The sequence below is a fragment of the Oryx dammah genome, unplaced genomic scaffold, assembly GCF_014754425.2.
Source record: "Oryx dammah isolate SB20612 unplaced genomic scaffold, SCBI_Odam_1.1 HiC_scaffold_23, whole genome shotgun sequence".
Lineage (NCBI taxonomy): Eukaryota > Metazoa > Chordata > Mammalia > Artiodactyla > Bovidae > Oryx > Oryx dammah.
The window spans coordinates 57771887-57787790 of record NW_024070207.1 but is presented as its reverse complement, the minus strand read 5'-3'; the positions used below and the strand labels follow the sequence as shown (position 1 = coordinate 57787790).

The 15904-nt window shown below is 58.5% G+C and overlaps 2 protein-coding genes across 3 annotated transcripts; both read left to right on the top strand.

The window, feature by feature from the left end:
* The first annotated feature begins 1809 nt into the window (after positions 1 to 1809).
* LOC120881822 (renin binding protein) lies at positions 1810 to 8701 on the top strand. Of its 2 annotated transcripts, XM_040265517.1 has the most exons (11): positions 1810 to 1912; positions 2215 to 2324; positions 2492 to 2567; positions 2740 to 2815; positions 3014 to 3186; positions 4502 to 4726; positions 5423 to 5504; positions 5732 to 5907; positions 6430 to 6561; positions 8370 to 8457; positions 8547 to 8701. In XM_040265517.1, the coding sequence occupies exons 1-11, from the start codon at positions 1886 to 1888 to the stop codon at positions 8678 to 8680; spliced, it is 1299 nt and encodes a 432-aa protein (XP_040121451.1). In that variant the 5' UTR covers positions 1810 to 1885; the 3' UTR covers positions 8681 to 8701. The 2 variants fall into 2 exon arrangements, with proteins under 2 accessions (XP_040121451.1, XP_040121452.1); XM_040265518.1 differs by lacking the exon at positions 1810 to 1912 and having other exon boundaries at positions 2072 to 2324; positions 8547 to 8694.
* A 227-nt stretch (positions 8702 to 8928) lies between these two features.
* Positions 8929 to 13677, top strand: NAA10 (N-alpha-acetyltransferase 10, NatA catalytic subunit). The gene is made up of 8 exons (XM_040265580.1): positions 8929 to 9141; positions 9614 to 9712; positions 10129 to 10187; positions 11139 to 11184; positions 11267 to 11382; positions 11572 to 11616; positions 12711 to 12795; positions 13343 to 13677. Exons 1-8 carry the CDS (start codon positions 9121 to 9123, stop codon positions 13577 to 13579), a joined length of 708 nt encoding a protein of 235 aa, XP_040121514.1. The 5' UTR covers positions 8929 to 9120; the 3' UTR covers positions 13580 to 13677.
* Positions 13678 to 15904: the final 2227 nt, after the last annotated feature.

Sequence of the window (15904 nt, the reverse complement as noted above, 5' to 3'; positions counted from 1 at the left end):
CTTATGAACTTGTGCTGACCCAGCATTCCAAGGTCCACACTATGTTTCTCCTTAGCTTAGCAGGGCATGACGACCCCAACTCATCAACCCAATGTACTTTTATTTGGATTATGCTGTATTGCTATATTTTATTCTTTGCCCATGGGGTTTTCCTCATGACTTAGAGCAACAGGTGGCTATTAACCCTTGCACCTCTCCACTCAGGGCACACCATGGCACCTCACCTCAGCACATGCTCCTCTGTTTCTGGTATCCTCTCTGTTGGAATCATGGAATCTTGTGAGTATGGGGTCCTGTCAGTCCCTTGCCATGCCAACTCTGACCTGACTCAGAGCACAGGCACCTCATGCCTTTGGGGGGCCTGTGGGGGGGTGGCAGGCAGAGGCAGAGGCACGTGTCCTTCAGGCTACAGCAGGGGGGGGCAATGTCCAGGGGTGGGAGGACGTGGGCCAACTGTGGGGCGGAGAGTCCACCTGAGGGACTCTGGAGAGAAGTCACGGGGTGAGGAGCACCACCCGCTTTCACCTCAGGGTTGGCCCATGACTCGACGGCCATGTCTGAGACAGGAACCTCAGAACCTTCCCTGGAGCAAGGCTAATCCTTGGCTAGGCATGTTACAGGAAGGCAGGGGAAGGCTGGGTGGAAGAGACACGCCAGGAATAATGACAGGCATCTGCAGCTGGGTGGCTGATACCAAGCCAGCTGGGCCCCCAGCCGGGAAAACCCCCCCAAGCATGAGGTCATATGGGGGACACACAGTGGCCGCAGGGCGCACTTACCTGCAGGGCGCCCACGGTCTCGTCAGGACAAGCACACGGCGTGCCAGGCTCCTGTCCCTGGGCTGTACGGATGAGGCAGAGGCCCAGTTACATCTTCAGCAAACAGGGCGCCCCCCCTCTGAAGCCCAAGCTTCCCCAAACCCCTATGGGAGCTCAGGGTCCCGGAAACGGTCCCTCCACATAATTCTTCCATTGGCTGGGCAAGAGGAGGAAGTTTGACCCACCTTCTTCGGAGCACCCAACATAATCTGACAGTCCAGAGAGGCAGACTGGGTACTGGAAGACCTGGAGAACTCCGACTCTGAGGACCCTGCTCTTCACTTGCACGGTTCCCACCTGACTGTCTAGTGGCATCTCTGGGGTGAAGAGGTCAGGGGCTGTGGAGCGGATTCCAGAGAGAGAGGACTTGCCCGCCCTGTGGTGTCACAGGTCAGCAGAGCCTCAGCGTTCAGCCATTTCCAGCTATCTCTTCTCTTGGACTTCCCTGATGGTTCAGATGGTAAAGAGTCTGCCTGCGATGCTGGAGACCTGGGTTTGATCCCTGGGTTGGGAAGATACCCTGGAGAAGGGAATGGCAACCCACTCCAGTGTTCTGGCCTGGAGATTCCCTGGTGGGCTACAGTCCATGGGGTCCCCAAGAGTCAGAAGCGACTTCACTGTCACTTTTTCTTCTCCTGGACACCTGGGCTCATGCTCTGCCCTACCCTGCCCTGCCCTGGGGGGCCCCTCTCAGGCGGGGAGACGTGGCTGGAGGAGGGAAGACGGCCCTGAGTTCCCTCTTTCTTCCCTGCTTCTATCCCAATCCCAGAACGTTCTGCCAACTCACCCAGCACTTCCCACCAGGAGGGCATTGAATGGAGGGCGCCCAGCAGCGGAGCTCCGGCGGCCTCAGCCTCCCTGCGGGGGTGGGGCTGGGGTCCGCCCGGGGGCGTGGCCTGAGGGTGGGCAAGACCGTGAGCCAGCCAAGCCCCGCCTCCGCTGCAGGCTCGGCCCCTGGGCCGGGCGGAACCTGGGGGGTAGAGGTGGGTGGTGCTAGGCTGGGTCAGCTGAGTGACAGTCACGCGACAGCACTCCGCTCCGTGTGGCTTCCTGGAAGACAGGGAGTGATGAGCCGGGGTCTCCGAGTGTGGCAGGCCAGTACTCGGCGGCCCGGGCAGGGGTGCGGGCCGGGGGTGGTCAGTGTTGTCCTGGAGAAGGCCGTCCAGGATGGGGGGCGGGGACGGGGGGTTCAGTCCCGGGGCCCATTTTGGTCAGGAGGGCGGATCTGCCCCGGGGGGTGTGGGGGGGCGCTTCCCGAGGCTCTGAGTCAGGCAGCCCTAGGGGGCCACTCGAGCCTGGGGTGACCTGCGGCTCCGGGGAGTCCACCGACGGGACGGGCACCCGAGAAGACGGGACGGCCTCTGGGGGAGCCATGTCTCCAAGTCTCTCTCCACAGGACATGGAGAAGGAGCGAGAGACGCTGCGGGCCTGGAAGGAGCGCGTGGCGTGCGAGCTGGATCGCGTGGTGGCTTTCTGGCTGGATCATTCCCACGACCAGGAGCAGGGGTGCGCGCCTCGCCCTTCTGGGGGCCTTGGACTGGGTTTTTCTCTCCTCTGGAGCCCCTGCACCTCACTCTGGGCTAACTGCCATCTGTGGGGCACCACCCCCAGCCCCAAGCCCCCCTCACCACCCCCCCTACCGCGAACTCGGCTAACGCCAGCGTGTCCCGCAGGGGCTTCTTCACGTGCCTTGGCCGCGACGGGCGGGTGTACGATGACCTCAAGTACGTCTGGCTGCAGGGGAGGCAGGTATGGACGAGGCGTATCCCGGGGAGCCCAGGACTGGAACCGGCGCGCTGGGTCCTGCCTGAGTTCGCACACCGGGCAGGGATCGCGGCTCACCGCCCTCCTTCCCAAGGCCCTCAGGACGGCGGCCCCCCACTTGAGCCACGACCCCTCCGCTCCCTCGCCCCCCACCCAGGTGTGGATGTACTGTCGCTTGTACCGCCAGTTTGAGCGCTTCCGCCGCCCGGAGCTTTTGAATGCAGCTAAAGCAGGTGCCTTCCCCTCCCAGTCCCCGTCTCCCCAGAGGCCACTCCCGGTGATCCCGGCAGCCGCGCGGTGCTCCCAGTTGCCTGCTTGCCAGCCGGCTCTGGAAGCCCCCCAAGGACGCCGAGTGCCCACCGATGGGGAGGAAGGCGCCGGCTGGGGCACCCCCAACGCGCCTTCCAGCGTGATACCTTCCTGACCACCAGGTGGCGAGTTTTTGCTGCGTTATGCCCAAGTGGCACCTCCTGCAAAGAAGTGTGCCTTTGTGCTGACCAGGGACGGCCGCCCAGTCAAGGTGCAGCGGACCATCTTCAGCGAGTGTTTTTACACTATGGCCATGAACGAGCTGTGGAGGGTGACTGGGGATGCGCGGTACCAGGTGCGGGGGAGGATGGGCACACTGTACATCTCCGTGCCCTCACTTTCGCTGGCTCCTGGTGCCTGGGTGCGGGCCAGATCTGTCCTTATCAGTCCTTTCTCTGGGCCCGCAGGGCCCAGGGCTGCCAGTCACACCCACTGTTACTGCTGTTATTGTCACTATGCGTCCTCCCTCCCCCAGAGGCCCTCCCCCAACAACCCCCACAGGGGCCCTGGGCACCGTTCAGTTCAGTTCAGTCACTCAGTCGTGTCCAACTCTTTGCAACCCCATGGACTGCAGCACGCCAGGCCTCCCTGTCCATCACCAACTTCCAGAGTTTACTCAAACTCATGTCCATCGAGTCAGTGATGCCATCCAACCATCCCCTCCTGTGTCGTCCCCCTCTCCTCCCGCCTTCAATCTTTCTCAGCATCAGGGTATTTTCACATCAGGTGGCCAAAAGTACTGGAGTTTCAGCTTCAGGATCAGTCCTTCTAATGAATATTCAGGACTGATTTTCTTTAGGATGGGCACAGAGATGTTACCAAACCAGACTTGGGCCCATGTGCGGTGAAGGCAATCCACTGACACCAGGTGGTGGGGAAGGAAAGTGCAGCATTTATTCCAAAGGGACAGGGTAGGTCCTACTCAAAACACCTTTCAGAGAAGGGTTTAGGGCAAAATCAAGGAGGAGGTCGAAGGGCTTAGGAACATTCTTCTGATTGGCTGGTGGTGAGATAACTAGGAGGGAGTTACATGATCTACTTTCTGGTTCCAATGGTCTGGGCTCTATGTGCCAGTGGGCAGCATGTACTTAAGTTCTTCCCCATGGTGGGTGTTTTAGTTATGTGCAAAACAGCTAGAGGATACAACTCAGGATTTTATTTATGGCTCTTGGGGATGACTTTAGTCTAAACTTATTGTTTTGTCTTGCTTATCTGTTTTCCTTTGTTTCTGCATTTCCTCACTTATTTGATTAAATGTGCTCCTTGGAACTTGGAAAGGCCTAGGAGGCTAACACTTTTCAACAAACAAGAGGTGGGGGACCCTGGGGGATCAACTGCCCTCGCCCATCCTGGCTCTGCAGGGTCTTGCTCAGAGGGACCAGCCCTGCCCTGGCTGGGAGGGTGCTCCTCCCTGGCCCCCCTCATCTTTCAAAGCTGACCTCACTGCCTGGGCACTGTCTGTAGCCCCCAGCCCGGGAGCCCTAGCACCCAGCCCAGGGCCAGGCCTTGGCAGGAGTGTCCTAGGAGCTCAGCCCAAGGGACCTGGGTGGACCAGACTGGATGGGGTGCAGCCTCAGCTTGGGTCTCCCCTCACCACCCCCCACTCCCAGAATGAAGCCATGGAGATGATGGATCAGATCGTGAGCTGGGTGCGGGAGGACCCCTCCGGGCTGGGCCGGCCCCAGCTCCCTGGGGCCCCGGCCTCGGAGTCCATGGCGGTGCCCATGATGCTGCTCAACCTGGTGGAGCAGCTCGGGGAGGCAGACGAGGAGTTGGCAGGCATCTCTGCGGAGCTGGGGGACTGGTGCGCTCAGAGGATTCTACAACACGTGCAGGTGGGGGCAGGAGGCAGATGCCGACTGCCAGACCAGTCCTGGGGGGCTGGGGCACAGAGTAACCCCCATTCCCCACCCCCAGGCCCACACCCACCCCCAAGCTCAGTCATCTCCAATTCTTTGTGACCCTATGGACTATAGCCCGCCAGGCTCCTTGGTCCATGGGGATTCTCCCAGGCCAGAATACTGGAGTGGGTTGCCATGCCCTCCTCCAGGGGATCTTCCCCACCCAGGGATTGAACCCAGGTCTGCTGCGCTTTGCAGGCAGATTCTTTACCATCTGAGCCACCAGGGGCGCCCACTCATGAGCTGGAGGTCTATTTTACAGATGGGGAGATACAGGGAGGTGTGGCCCAGAACCCTTGGAAAGGGTGGGGGAGGCCCCCGGGGAGCCAGGTTGGGGTGAGGGCAGGAGGGTGGGGTACAGGCACCCAGGCCCATCAGGGAGCATGAAACCCAGACCCAGCTTCCTCCCAGGCCTCTGGACAGCCAGGTCGGCCCAATCTCAGTCCCCTCCCCGTTCAGTGTCTTCTGGGGCCCAGGCCCAAAGCAAGTTCCAGACCCTTGGGAGTGAATCAGCTCCTCCTCAAAATCCCCTTGCCCACTCCCGCCAGCCCACCCAAGCCTGCAGATGAGGAGGGAGGGGACGGAGGGGGTTGCTGAGTGCTGAACCCCCTTCTGCACCTCCCTCTGCAGAGGGGTGGGCAGGTTGTGCTGGAGAACGTGTCAGAGGATGGTGAGGAACTCTCAGGCTGCTTGGGGAGACACCAGAACCCAGGTGAGGGGTGGGGTGGGCTTCAGATGTGGGGATTGCCTGCCTCCCTCCACACTGGGTACTGAGGACCAGGCAGAGAAACAGGGATGGGCCTGCCACGCTGGGGGGCACGGCTCAGAGCAGCCCCCACTGCTGGCAAGAGAGGAAGGGAGTCAGCACACAGCGCAGGGGGCTGGAGCCCCCTATCTGGGGGAGACTGCGCTACCTGCCTTACCCTGAGCCCTCACCAGGCCACGCGCTGGAGGCTGGCTGGTTCCTGCTCCGTTATGCCATCCGGAGAGGTGATGCCAAACTTCAAGCCCACGTGATTGACAAGTTCCTACTGTTGCCTTTCCACTCTGGATGGGACCCTGAGCATGGTGGCCTCTTCTACTTCCAGGATGCTGATGGCCTCTGCCCCACCCAGGTGGGAATGTGCCCAGGGCTGTCCTCAACCCATTTCAGAGAGTGGGGGGGCCCAGTGAGACCCCAGTGGTCCTCAAGCTCACGCACACAAGGAGACACATGTCCCTCTGTCTTGGAAAGGCTCGCTGGGTGATTCTAAGCCATCAGCAGTGGGGGCAGATTTGGTCCCTTACGCCTGTGTGATTATGCCTTGATCCCACTGAGGTCCACAGAAGGTGGCTGAGTTGGCCACTGGCAGGAGCTGACTGTCCAAGGGGCTCTAGACAGACCGATGAGACAGCCAGGGTTTGGATTCCAGGGCGTAAGGGGAGCCTGGCCCAGCCCTGCCCTTCTGGCTCAAGAAGCTAGTGCCAATCTGCCAGGCGGTCAAGGCCTCCATAGACGTCCATGTCACAATGAAGCTCCAAGTGCCTGGGCCAGATGGAGTCTTAGCCAGGGCCTGAATGATGGGGGTGACCTTCCTTCTGAGAGGGGTGGTAGAGGGTAGGACACAGGCTTCCAGATGCCTCCTCTCTGCTCCCAGCTGGAGTGGGCCATGAAGCTCTGGTGGCCACACAGTGAAGCCATGATCGCCTTCCTCATGGGCTACAGTGAGACTGGGGACCCTGCCTTGCTGCGCATCTTCTACCAGGTGGCCGAGTACACCTTCCACCGGGTAAGTTCTGCTTCCTGGTCTCAGCAAAGGTGTGGAGACTGCAGACTGGGTGGGGAGGGCGAGTCTTCTTGCACATCCCCTGCTTGCCCCTCAGCAGACATGGAGGTCCCGGCCCCAGTACCTTCTGTTGAGTCAACAGAGCAGCCCCTTCCCCACTGGAGCTCACATTTTGCTGGCAGTGACTGACCATAAACAAGTAAACAAGCAAACGGAGATGGGGATGAGAGCTCTGGGAAATACAGCAAAGTCAGGGGGCTGCAGGCGGGGCTGATGGGAAGGAAAAAAGCTAGAAGGGATGCTCAGCAAAGAGGGGTCAACCTGACTCTGGGGTTCACAGGTGCCGGGGCTTCAAAAGGGGAGGCCATAGGGCCCCGGGCCAAGGCAGGGAGGTGGCGCGGTGGCTGTCATCCTGGCCAGTGAGTGGGGGCCTGACCCGGGGTGGAAGATGCAACAGGAACAGGGCTCAGAGTCTGGTTGAGTGGGAGGAGTCTGGACTGGCCACAAGTGTTTGGGTGTCATAAGGATATAGGTGATATATACTGCGAGCCACAAGGCAAGGTGAGCTTTGAGGACAGAAGGAAAAGAGAAGAGGGAATAGGAGGGCCCAGCAAAGGAGACAAGAATCAGTTGTGAGGCAGGAAGGGAGCCAGGGACCCCCCTCCACTAGAGGCCCGAGTGCAATGAGTGGAGTGATGACCTGTGCCAGCCATGGCTGAGAGGCACCTTGGGGGTTGAGCCTGAATGAAGGAAAATTCCCAATGTGTTTTGAAAGCCACAACTCTCTCCATCAGTAAACCCCAGTACAGGAGGGATTACAACAGGGGGTCTTACTTGGTGGTCTGTGGGTTTTGCGACCTGGGAGAAAATTCTATCTTTCTTTAGGCTAACCCCTAACTGAAATCCAGTATTCGCTTCCATCATGAATGAAAGCACAGTGGTATTAGCAGTGTCTGACTTCGTCACCAGTAGACATCCCAAATGTGTTCACGTTATATTGTAGTTTGAGGGGCATCTCCCAGTATCGCACACACTCATCATTACTTCCAAACACAACAGTCACAAGACCCGGGGTGATATATGTTAATATTGAATGCATTCAAAAGAACCTGTGTTCGAGGCCATTGGTGTTAACTACATAAAGTGAAATTTAAGGAATAAATTGTCAAGAAAGAGAGATGGCCATCAAACAATCAGGAAACTTATAAACAGATCAGTCATTATGCACTGATCATCATAACAGAAGACAGGAAATTCAGACATCCACAGAAACAGTTCAATCTGTCCATGTCAGATCAAATAGTTGAATAATGTGAGGACATGAGCAGTGTCACTGGAAAGATACAATGAATAGATATAGAACTAGTGTTACCTGCTATGAAGAGGAGTAGACCTATTCACAGGTCGACATTTAAAAAGACATTTTGATAGTGGACTTCAGTGTCACTGACTTCTTCCACAGTCCTTCTGAGAAGGGATTCCACTCAGGTCTCTATCTGGGGAGGAAAGAGAAGGGTCTAGGCCAGGGCTCCGGAGTCTACCCTGGAGCATCTGCAAGGAACTGTGGGCAAGAGAAAAGAAAGGAATTTGGAATGGGTCAACACAGCTGCTGGGCAGGGTCAGGCTTCAAGGGGCTCCAAGGGAGAGGGACCTGTGACAAGCAAGGCTGGAGTCCGTTCAGTGCTAGATATCTACAATCTCATCAACTGGAAGACAGGCCTATGAAGCAGAGAACAGGAACTCAAAGGGAATCATCTGTTACAAAGTTACATGACCTGCCGGCGCTGCCTGTCACTGCCTTGTTATTGCAGTTTCGCGATCCAGAGTACGGGGAATGGTTTGGCTACTTAAACCGAGACGGGAAGGTCGCCCTCACTATCAAGGGGGGGCCTTTCAAAGGTGAGTGGGGGACAGGGCGAGGCCTCAGGGGCTCAGGGCACTTCGCTGTCCCCAGCCCTCCCAACCCGCTGTCCCGCCTCTCCCCGTAGGCTGCTTCCACGTGCCGCGGTGCCTGGCCATGTGCGAGGAGATGCTGAACGACCTGCTGAGCCGCCTCGCTCCAGCCTCGGCCCTCAGCGCCCGGTCTCCGCCCGCTGGTCCCGCCCGCCCAGGTGCAGAATAAAATGAAGCCCGTTACACTGTCTGTGTGTGTGAGCTTCCGTGGGGTCGCGGGAGGTGGGGAACGCACGCCGCCTTCGGCTGGAGGGCACCTGCTCGCCCGGCCAGTGACCCACCCGGAGCGCTGGAACCTCCCACCTTGCCAAGAGGCCCGCCCCGCGCCCGGGCTTGCCCAGCCATTGGCCCGCCCCGCCTAGAGACCTCGCCCCGCCCTTGGAGCTCCCTGCGCATTAGCCGAGCACCCAGGAGGGTGGGTCCGGCAGTGCGCCACTTCCGTCCGGTGGACGGGCCAGGCGCGCGCCGCCTCTTCCGCCACCGCCCCCGCGATCCCGGACCTAGCTCCAGCCCTAGCCGTGGCCTGGCAGCCCCGGTGTCGCTCTGAAGCACGGCGGCAGCTGACTGCGCGTTCACGACCCGCTGGGAGCTGCGAGTCCCGCCGCCGTTATGAACATCCGCAATGCGAGGGTGAGGAGCCGGGGCCGGAGACGGTCCGCGCCGCGTGGGAGCGAGGCCCAGTGGCCGCGTGCGCATGCTCCCGAGAGGCCCGGCCGAGCCCCAGGGCCGGCCGCCTGGAGCGCCTGCGGCCGCCCGGCACAAAGCAGTGAAGGCTACTTTCGCGTGGGGTTGCCCCTCCCCACAGATGAGGCCAGGGGTTCAAAGCCGGGGCTGCGAACCCCTTCTTTCGGGGATGTCGGGGCTCTGTGGGATGGTGTTGGGGAGCTTCCTGGCGCTCACGTCCGTTCCTGGAACAGTCAAGTTTTTGCCCGGCGGCCCTGGGTCAGGACTATGCAGAGACAGATAGTCCCAGCTCCCGCCCAGGTCTGGGGGTGGGGATGGGGGGCCGGTGAGTAGACAGCGAGCAGTGCTCCAACAGAACCGAGGCCTACTTAGTGCAGCCCCAGGCTTGACCGCGTTCCACTGCCCTCCTCCCTCGCAGCCAGAGGACCTAATGAACATGCAACACTGCAACCTCCTGTGCCTGCCTGAGAACTACCAGATGAAATACTATTTCTACCATGGCCTCTCCTGGCCCCAGGTGGGCGGCTGTTGAATTTGGGGACTGGGTCAAGGAGGCCAGAGAATTCCCACCCTGGGTTGGCTGAGACCATGAAGAGTCCCAGGGGGGCGCCTGGGTGAAGAAGGCCCTGGGTGTTGGCTTCATCTGGGGTGGCTGGGGGTGGAAAGGAGGTGCCTGAAGATGGGAGATGAACAGGGCCAACCTTGGAGCAGAATTACCACCTGTCTGCCCACCTCTTCCTGGTTAAGAACAAGGGGCATGGGAAAACAAGGCCACCTTGCCTGGAGGTCAGGAGCTGTCACTGAACTCCACCCTGGGCTGCTGTCCATCATGACCAGGGCGAGAGACAGGCGGTGGGGCCAGATGTCCGCTAAGGGCTCCTCCAGCTCTGATAGAAACTTGTTTTCTGCCTCCTCTTTCCTCCTGTCTTCCAGCTCTCGTACATCGCTGAGGATGAGAATGGGAAGATCGTGGGGTACGTCCTGGCCAAAATGTGAGTCACCAGAGGCAGAGAGACAAGACTGGTGCCTGACCTGCTGGTTGGGGAGGAGGGACACCAACATTTGCATATGCCTGATGGAGGCTGCCTGGGTTGGGTTTTTTTTTTTTTTTTTCTTTTTGAAGTGAATAGACTGTTCTTTAGTTCAGTTTGAGCTTTAGAGGAAATGTGAGTGCAAAATACACACCCCTCTCACATATCTCCTTCCCTGTCTTCCCTGGTTGCCTCTCTTACTAATATCTCCTGGTACATCTGTTACAATATTGCTACATCATTATTAAAATCCATAGTTCACAGTAAGTTTCATTCTTGGAGTCATATGGACAAATGTATAACAACATGTATCCACTACTATAGTATCACATAGAGTAGTCTTACTGCCCTCTGAGTTTTCCGTACTCCACCTGTTCATCCCTCCTCTCTCCCCAGGGAACCACTGATCTCTTTACTGTCTCCATAGTTTTACCTTTTCCAGAACATCCCATGATTAGAATCATACAGTGTGTGGGCTTCCCAGGTGGCTCAGTGGTAAAGAATCTGCCTGCCAGTGCAAGAGACACAGGTTCAATCCCTGGGTGGGGAAGATTCCCTGGAGGAGGAAATGGCAACCCGCTCCAGTACTCTTGCCTGGAGAATCTCCATGGACAAAGGAGCCTGGCGGGCTACTGTCCATGGGGTCGCAAAGAGTCAGACATGACTGCATATGTACCTCAACATACAGTGTAGCCATTTCAGACTGCCTCTCAGTTATATGCATTGAAGTTTCCTCCATGTCTTTTCCTGGCTTGATAACTCCCTTCTTTTTAGCACTGAATAGTGTTCCATTGATACTGCACATGTCTTTTGTCTGCTGTCTGGGGTCTGGAGAGCCCTGACTCTCTCCCCTACCCTGGGTCTGGGGGCACTGTGAGGTTCGCTCCTAGCCTCTCTTTCTTCTTGATCTAGGGAAGAAGACCCGGACGACGTGCCCCATGGACATATCACCTCGCTGGTGCGTAGGACCTCCCCCCAGGCTCTGGTGGGTGTGGAAGTTAATTGGAGCCGCCTCTGAGGTCCCACTTTTCTGCCCCTAGGCTGTTAAGCGTTCCCACCGGCGTCTTGGCCTGGCTCAAAAGCTGATGGACCAGGCCTCCCGAGCCATGATCGAGAACTTCAATGCCAAATATGTCTCCCTGCATGTCAGGAAGAGGTGGAAGCCGGGGTCAAAGGAAGGGGGGTGGGGGCTACTGTCTTGATACAGGTCCTGGGCTGCCTTGGCTTTTGGAGAAGACTGGGAGATGGGATTCGTGGGGAGGGGGACTGGGAGGATGGGCAGGGCCTGGACGTGTCCCTGTCTGGCCTGGTCTGTAGAGCTCAGCACTGCCTTGTTCCCCTACAGTAACCGGGCAGCTCTGCACCTCTATTCCAACACGCTCAACTTTCAGTAAGTAAATCTAGATGTTTCTAATGGGACAGTCCCCAGGTCTGGCTTGCCCAGGTGGCTGAGATGGGCTGAGCTACCTTCTAGGCATGAGGGTGGGCAGCAGCTGGAGCTAGGGACAGGCTTTGGCCTCCACTCGGAGACAGTGACACCCACCTGCCACCGTCTGTTTGAGACGTGTTGTGGGCCTAGAGGACATTTAGTGTTTCTTGCTGGGCAGAAGAGGACTACCTGTTGCTGGTGGGGGCCAGGTGAAGGGCATCATGGTGAAGGGATTCAGAAGTAGAGACAAGGACCCAGGACAGGAACAGGACTGAGAGTGACCAGGCACCTAGAAGCATCTCAGCAGAACCAGAAGAAAGGGTAAACCTAAGCATATTGGCGCAGGAAGGGTGCAGCAGAGGGGTCTGGAGCCCTGAGTGTCCTAGTGGGTGAGAGCAGTCCTCTCAGTGTGCCCAGCACAGGACACAGAGAGCCTGGCCAGGAGCTGCCCAGGGCGTTGTGAAAGCTGCTGGGATGGGCTGTTTGTGGAGAGCCCACTGAGACAGCCTTAGCTTCAGCTTGCTTAAGGAAGGGAAGGACCTACAGGCTGGGCATCTGAGGATCTTTGACCTGGATGCAGACGCCCCTGCTGGTTGACAGTTCCCGGGTCTGAAGGCTGGCAGGGCCTTTCTGGGCCATCCAAGAACACCAAGAACAGAGGCCACAGCACCACCCCCCACCGTTTCCAACTGTTCGGCATGGGAGCCAGCCAGCCATGCATGCCCAGGAAATGACAGGGAACCGGGCAAGGAGGGGGAGGGTACTGCCACATGCAGGGCCTGCAGTTCCCAGGAAACCACAGAAACAGATCCTTGGGAGCCAGGTTAGAGATGGGGGGGGTGGCAGAATGCCAAGGGTGGGAGGGAGTCCGGCTTACTGTCGGAGAAAGCAGACAGAACGCCACGTCGGAAATGTCTCCAAAGGGCCTCTGAGGGGCACTGACACCCCGTCCCACAGGCAGATGGCACCAGAGGGTGAAGGAGAATTGCCCCCAACTCGGTTTCTTCTCCTCCTCCTCCTCCTCTCCACGCCGCGCCCCCCCCCCCCGCCCCCAGGATCAGTGAAGTGGAGCCCAAATACTATGCTGATGGGGAAGATGCATACGCCATGAAGCGGGACCTCACCCAGATGGCCGATGAGGTGAGTCCAGTGGTGCCAGGCCCACCAGCCCCAAGCAGGCGGAGTGGGGTGGCCTGAGGGAGTTGGAGATGTCCTGGTCCTCTCCACCTCAGCTGACAGGTGGGGAGCCAGACCTTGGCAGGGCTTTAAAGAAGGCTGTCATTGGGCCAAGGCTCCATTTTCTGAGGAGAAGCCTATCCTGACCAGAGGCAGCTGTGACAGGACAGTCTGGACATGCTGAGGCGTGGGGCTGGGGATGGCTGCAGCCGGCTCCAAGGCCGAGGAGACAGGGTTCTGCCCAAGGCTCCATGGGGGCCGGGGCCATTCAGAGGGCTCCACAGCAGCCGTGTGAGGGTGTGTGAACACCTCCACTTCACTGCAGAGGAAACAGGCCCAGAGGGGGCGGTTGCCGGGACTAGCCCTGGGTCTCCCAATGCAGTCCTGTGTTTTCTGCCCTGCCTGCCCCCCCAACAAGGGACCAGAAATGGGCAGTGGGAGCGGGCCCTCATGGTCTAGAGACTTAGGCCCTTTCTCCTTCCTCCCGCCTCTCCCGGGCTTCCGGTGGCAGCTGAGGCGGCACCTGGAGCTGAAGGAGAAGGGCAGGCACGTGGTGCTGGGCTCCATCGAGAACAAGATGGAAGGCAAGGGCAACTCGCTTCCAAGCTCAGGGGAGGCCTGTCGTGAGGAAAAGGGCCTGGTTGCGGAGGACAGTGGTGGCGACAGCAAGGACCTAAGCGAAGTCAGCGAGACCACAGAGAGCACTGACGTTAAGGACAGCTCAGAGGCCTCTGACTCGGCTTCCTAGAACCTGCACCTGCTCCCCTCCCTGTCCTGGCCTGCCCATCCCATCCTCATAGCAAGAGGTTTCACAATAAACTTCACCCAGTGGCCTTGGGGAGTTCACCTGTGCGAGTGTGCACCTTTTGGGTGATGTGTGGATGCCCTGCTCTGGCTCTTGTGTTTCTCTGGATGTGGACCTCACAGCCTTTTGGCACAGTGCATCCTGCAAGCCCTCCTAGAAGGGAAGAGCTTTGTCAGGGCTTTGGAGAGGTCTGATGGCTTGGAGCCGTCTTTGGGTCTCGGGGGATTGGGGAATGAATCCCTGGAGTTCTGGAAGCCTTCTGAGCCTTGCTGTGCTGCTGCCCTGCCAGGCTCCAGATGTGGGAGTCCAGCTGCTCATTGACCTTATCTACCATCTCAATAGTGGCCCAACCAGCTCCCTAGTTCCCCAAGCCCTGGCAAGTGTCCTTGATTCCTCCCTCCCCTGCAAACTAACAGAGCCACCGATTCTGTGCGTTTGATCACCGTGATACCCCTTGAATCTCCTTCCTAACGGTTTTAGATTCACAGAGGTGAGCAGATAGTACAGGGTTTCCGTAGATGCACGCCTCACCCCTCCAGTTTCAACTATTAATAACATTTTGACCTTTTTTCTTTTTAATTGGAGGGTAATTACTTCATTATTAATAACTTTGTATTCTTACATTTGACCCAATACTGATACATTATTAACTATAGTCCTACTGCTGCTGCTAAGTCGCTTCAGCCGTGTCCGACTCTGTGCGACCCCATAGACGGCAGCCCACCAGGTTCCGCCGCCCCTGGGATTCTCCAGTCAAGAACACTGGAGTGGGTTGTCATTTCCTTCTCCAATGCATGAAAGCGAAACGTGAAAGTGAAGTCGCTCAGTCGTGTCCAACTCTAGTCCAGGGTTTACATTTCCTTCTGCGTTGTACACTCTGGGTTTTGACAAATAACATCATGTCATTTCATGCAGAATAGAAGCCTAAAATTTGCTCTAGTACCTTTCATCCCTACCATTCCCTCCGACTGCAGCACCATTGTTTGCTGCCCCTCCTCCCTGGGCGGGCTGCCTGGGCCGCCCACCTCCCAGCGGAGCTCAACACTCCTTAGCTGTCACTACCTTATGCCCCTGCTACTGCAGATGGCACATTGCTCTCCTGCTACGCTGAATAATTCGCTACCAAGGGTTGGAGCTACTGTCTCTCTCTGGCTGGCGCCTGCCACGTGATCAACAGGCGGCCGGGTAAGCGGAGACCAGTGGGCGGGTCGGGAATTGGAAAACGCGCCTGCGCGGGCCTGTGCGCCGCCGCCGGCTCCTGGGCCCGCGAGGGGAAGGGAGGCCGTGTTCTGATTGACTCAAATTTCTGCCTCGCCCCACCTTCCGCGCCCGGCGTCAGTCCCTTTAGATTCACCCTTGGAGCCGGCTTCGTTCCCAGGCTCTGATTGGTCCGGCGGCGGCTGGGCCGGGCTCTGCTCGGAGGGCGGGGCGGGGCGAGCGGCGGAGCATGCGCACTACCTCGACCGCGCCCCAGTGCCGGCTGGCGGGAGCCGGCAGAGGCTTTCATGGCCCCTTGCGGGCCTTTTACTTCCTGCCTCGTCCGACCCGCGCTCTGCCCCCCCTCCCGCGCCCTGCGGCCCAGGGGGCAGGTTGAAGCTCGGCCGCCCTTAGGCGGTCGGGTTTCCTGAGCGGAGGCGGGAGCTACGGCGAGGGCGGAGGGCAAAGAGGGAAGCCGCAGGGCCTGGTGACCCTTGGGGCCCAGCACTTCCTCCGCCTCTGCAGGGCTCGCCTCTGGAGCAGCCCCTTCAGGGCCATCGTGCCGACCTGAGGCCAGAAGGCTGGGGGTGGAAAAGCGGGAACGCCTGCCCTGTAGCCTTGGGACTGTGGGTGGGTTCCGGGGACGTTTTCCCTGGCATGAGCCTATACACCGAGGTGCACAACCTGACATGGGCACCTGGTAACAGCCTCGCCACCAATCTCATCTCCCTCTGGTCCATTCTCCGCGTAGCAGACCTGATCCTGCCTCCTCCTGGACCAAGTATTCACTCGCCAACCGGTTTAGCAAGCTCTCGCAGATCTGGTCCTGCACAGATCTGGTCCTGCCCTTCTGAGCAGTTTAGATCCTCCGAAGTGGAGAAATAGAGCTGAGGATAGAACAGGCAGTACGGCCTTAAATGCCAAAGAAAAGTTTGGCCAGTACTAGTGACCATCACTTCATGGGAAGTAGATGGGGAAACAGTGGAAACAGTGTCAGACTTTATTTTTGGTGGCTCCAAAATCACTGCAGATGGTGATTGCACCCATGAAATTAAAAGACGCTTACTCCTT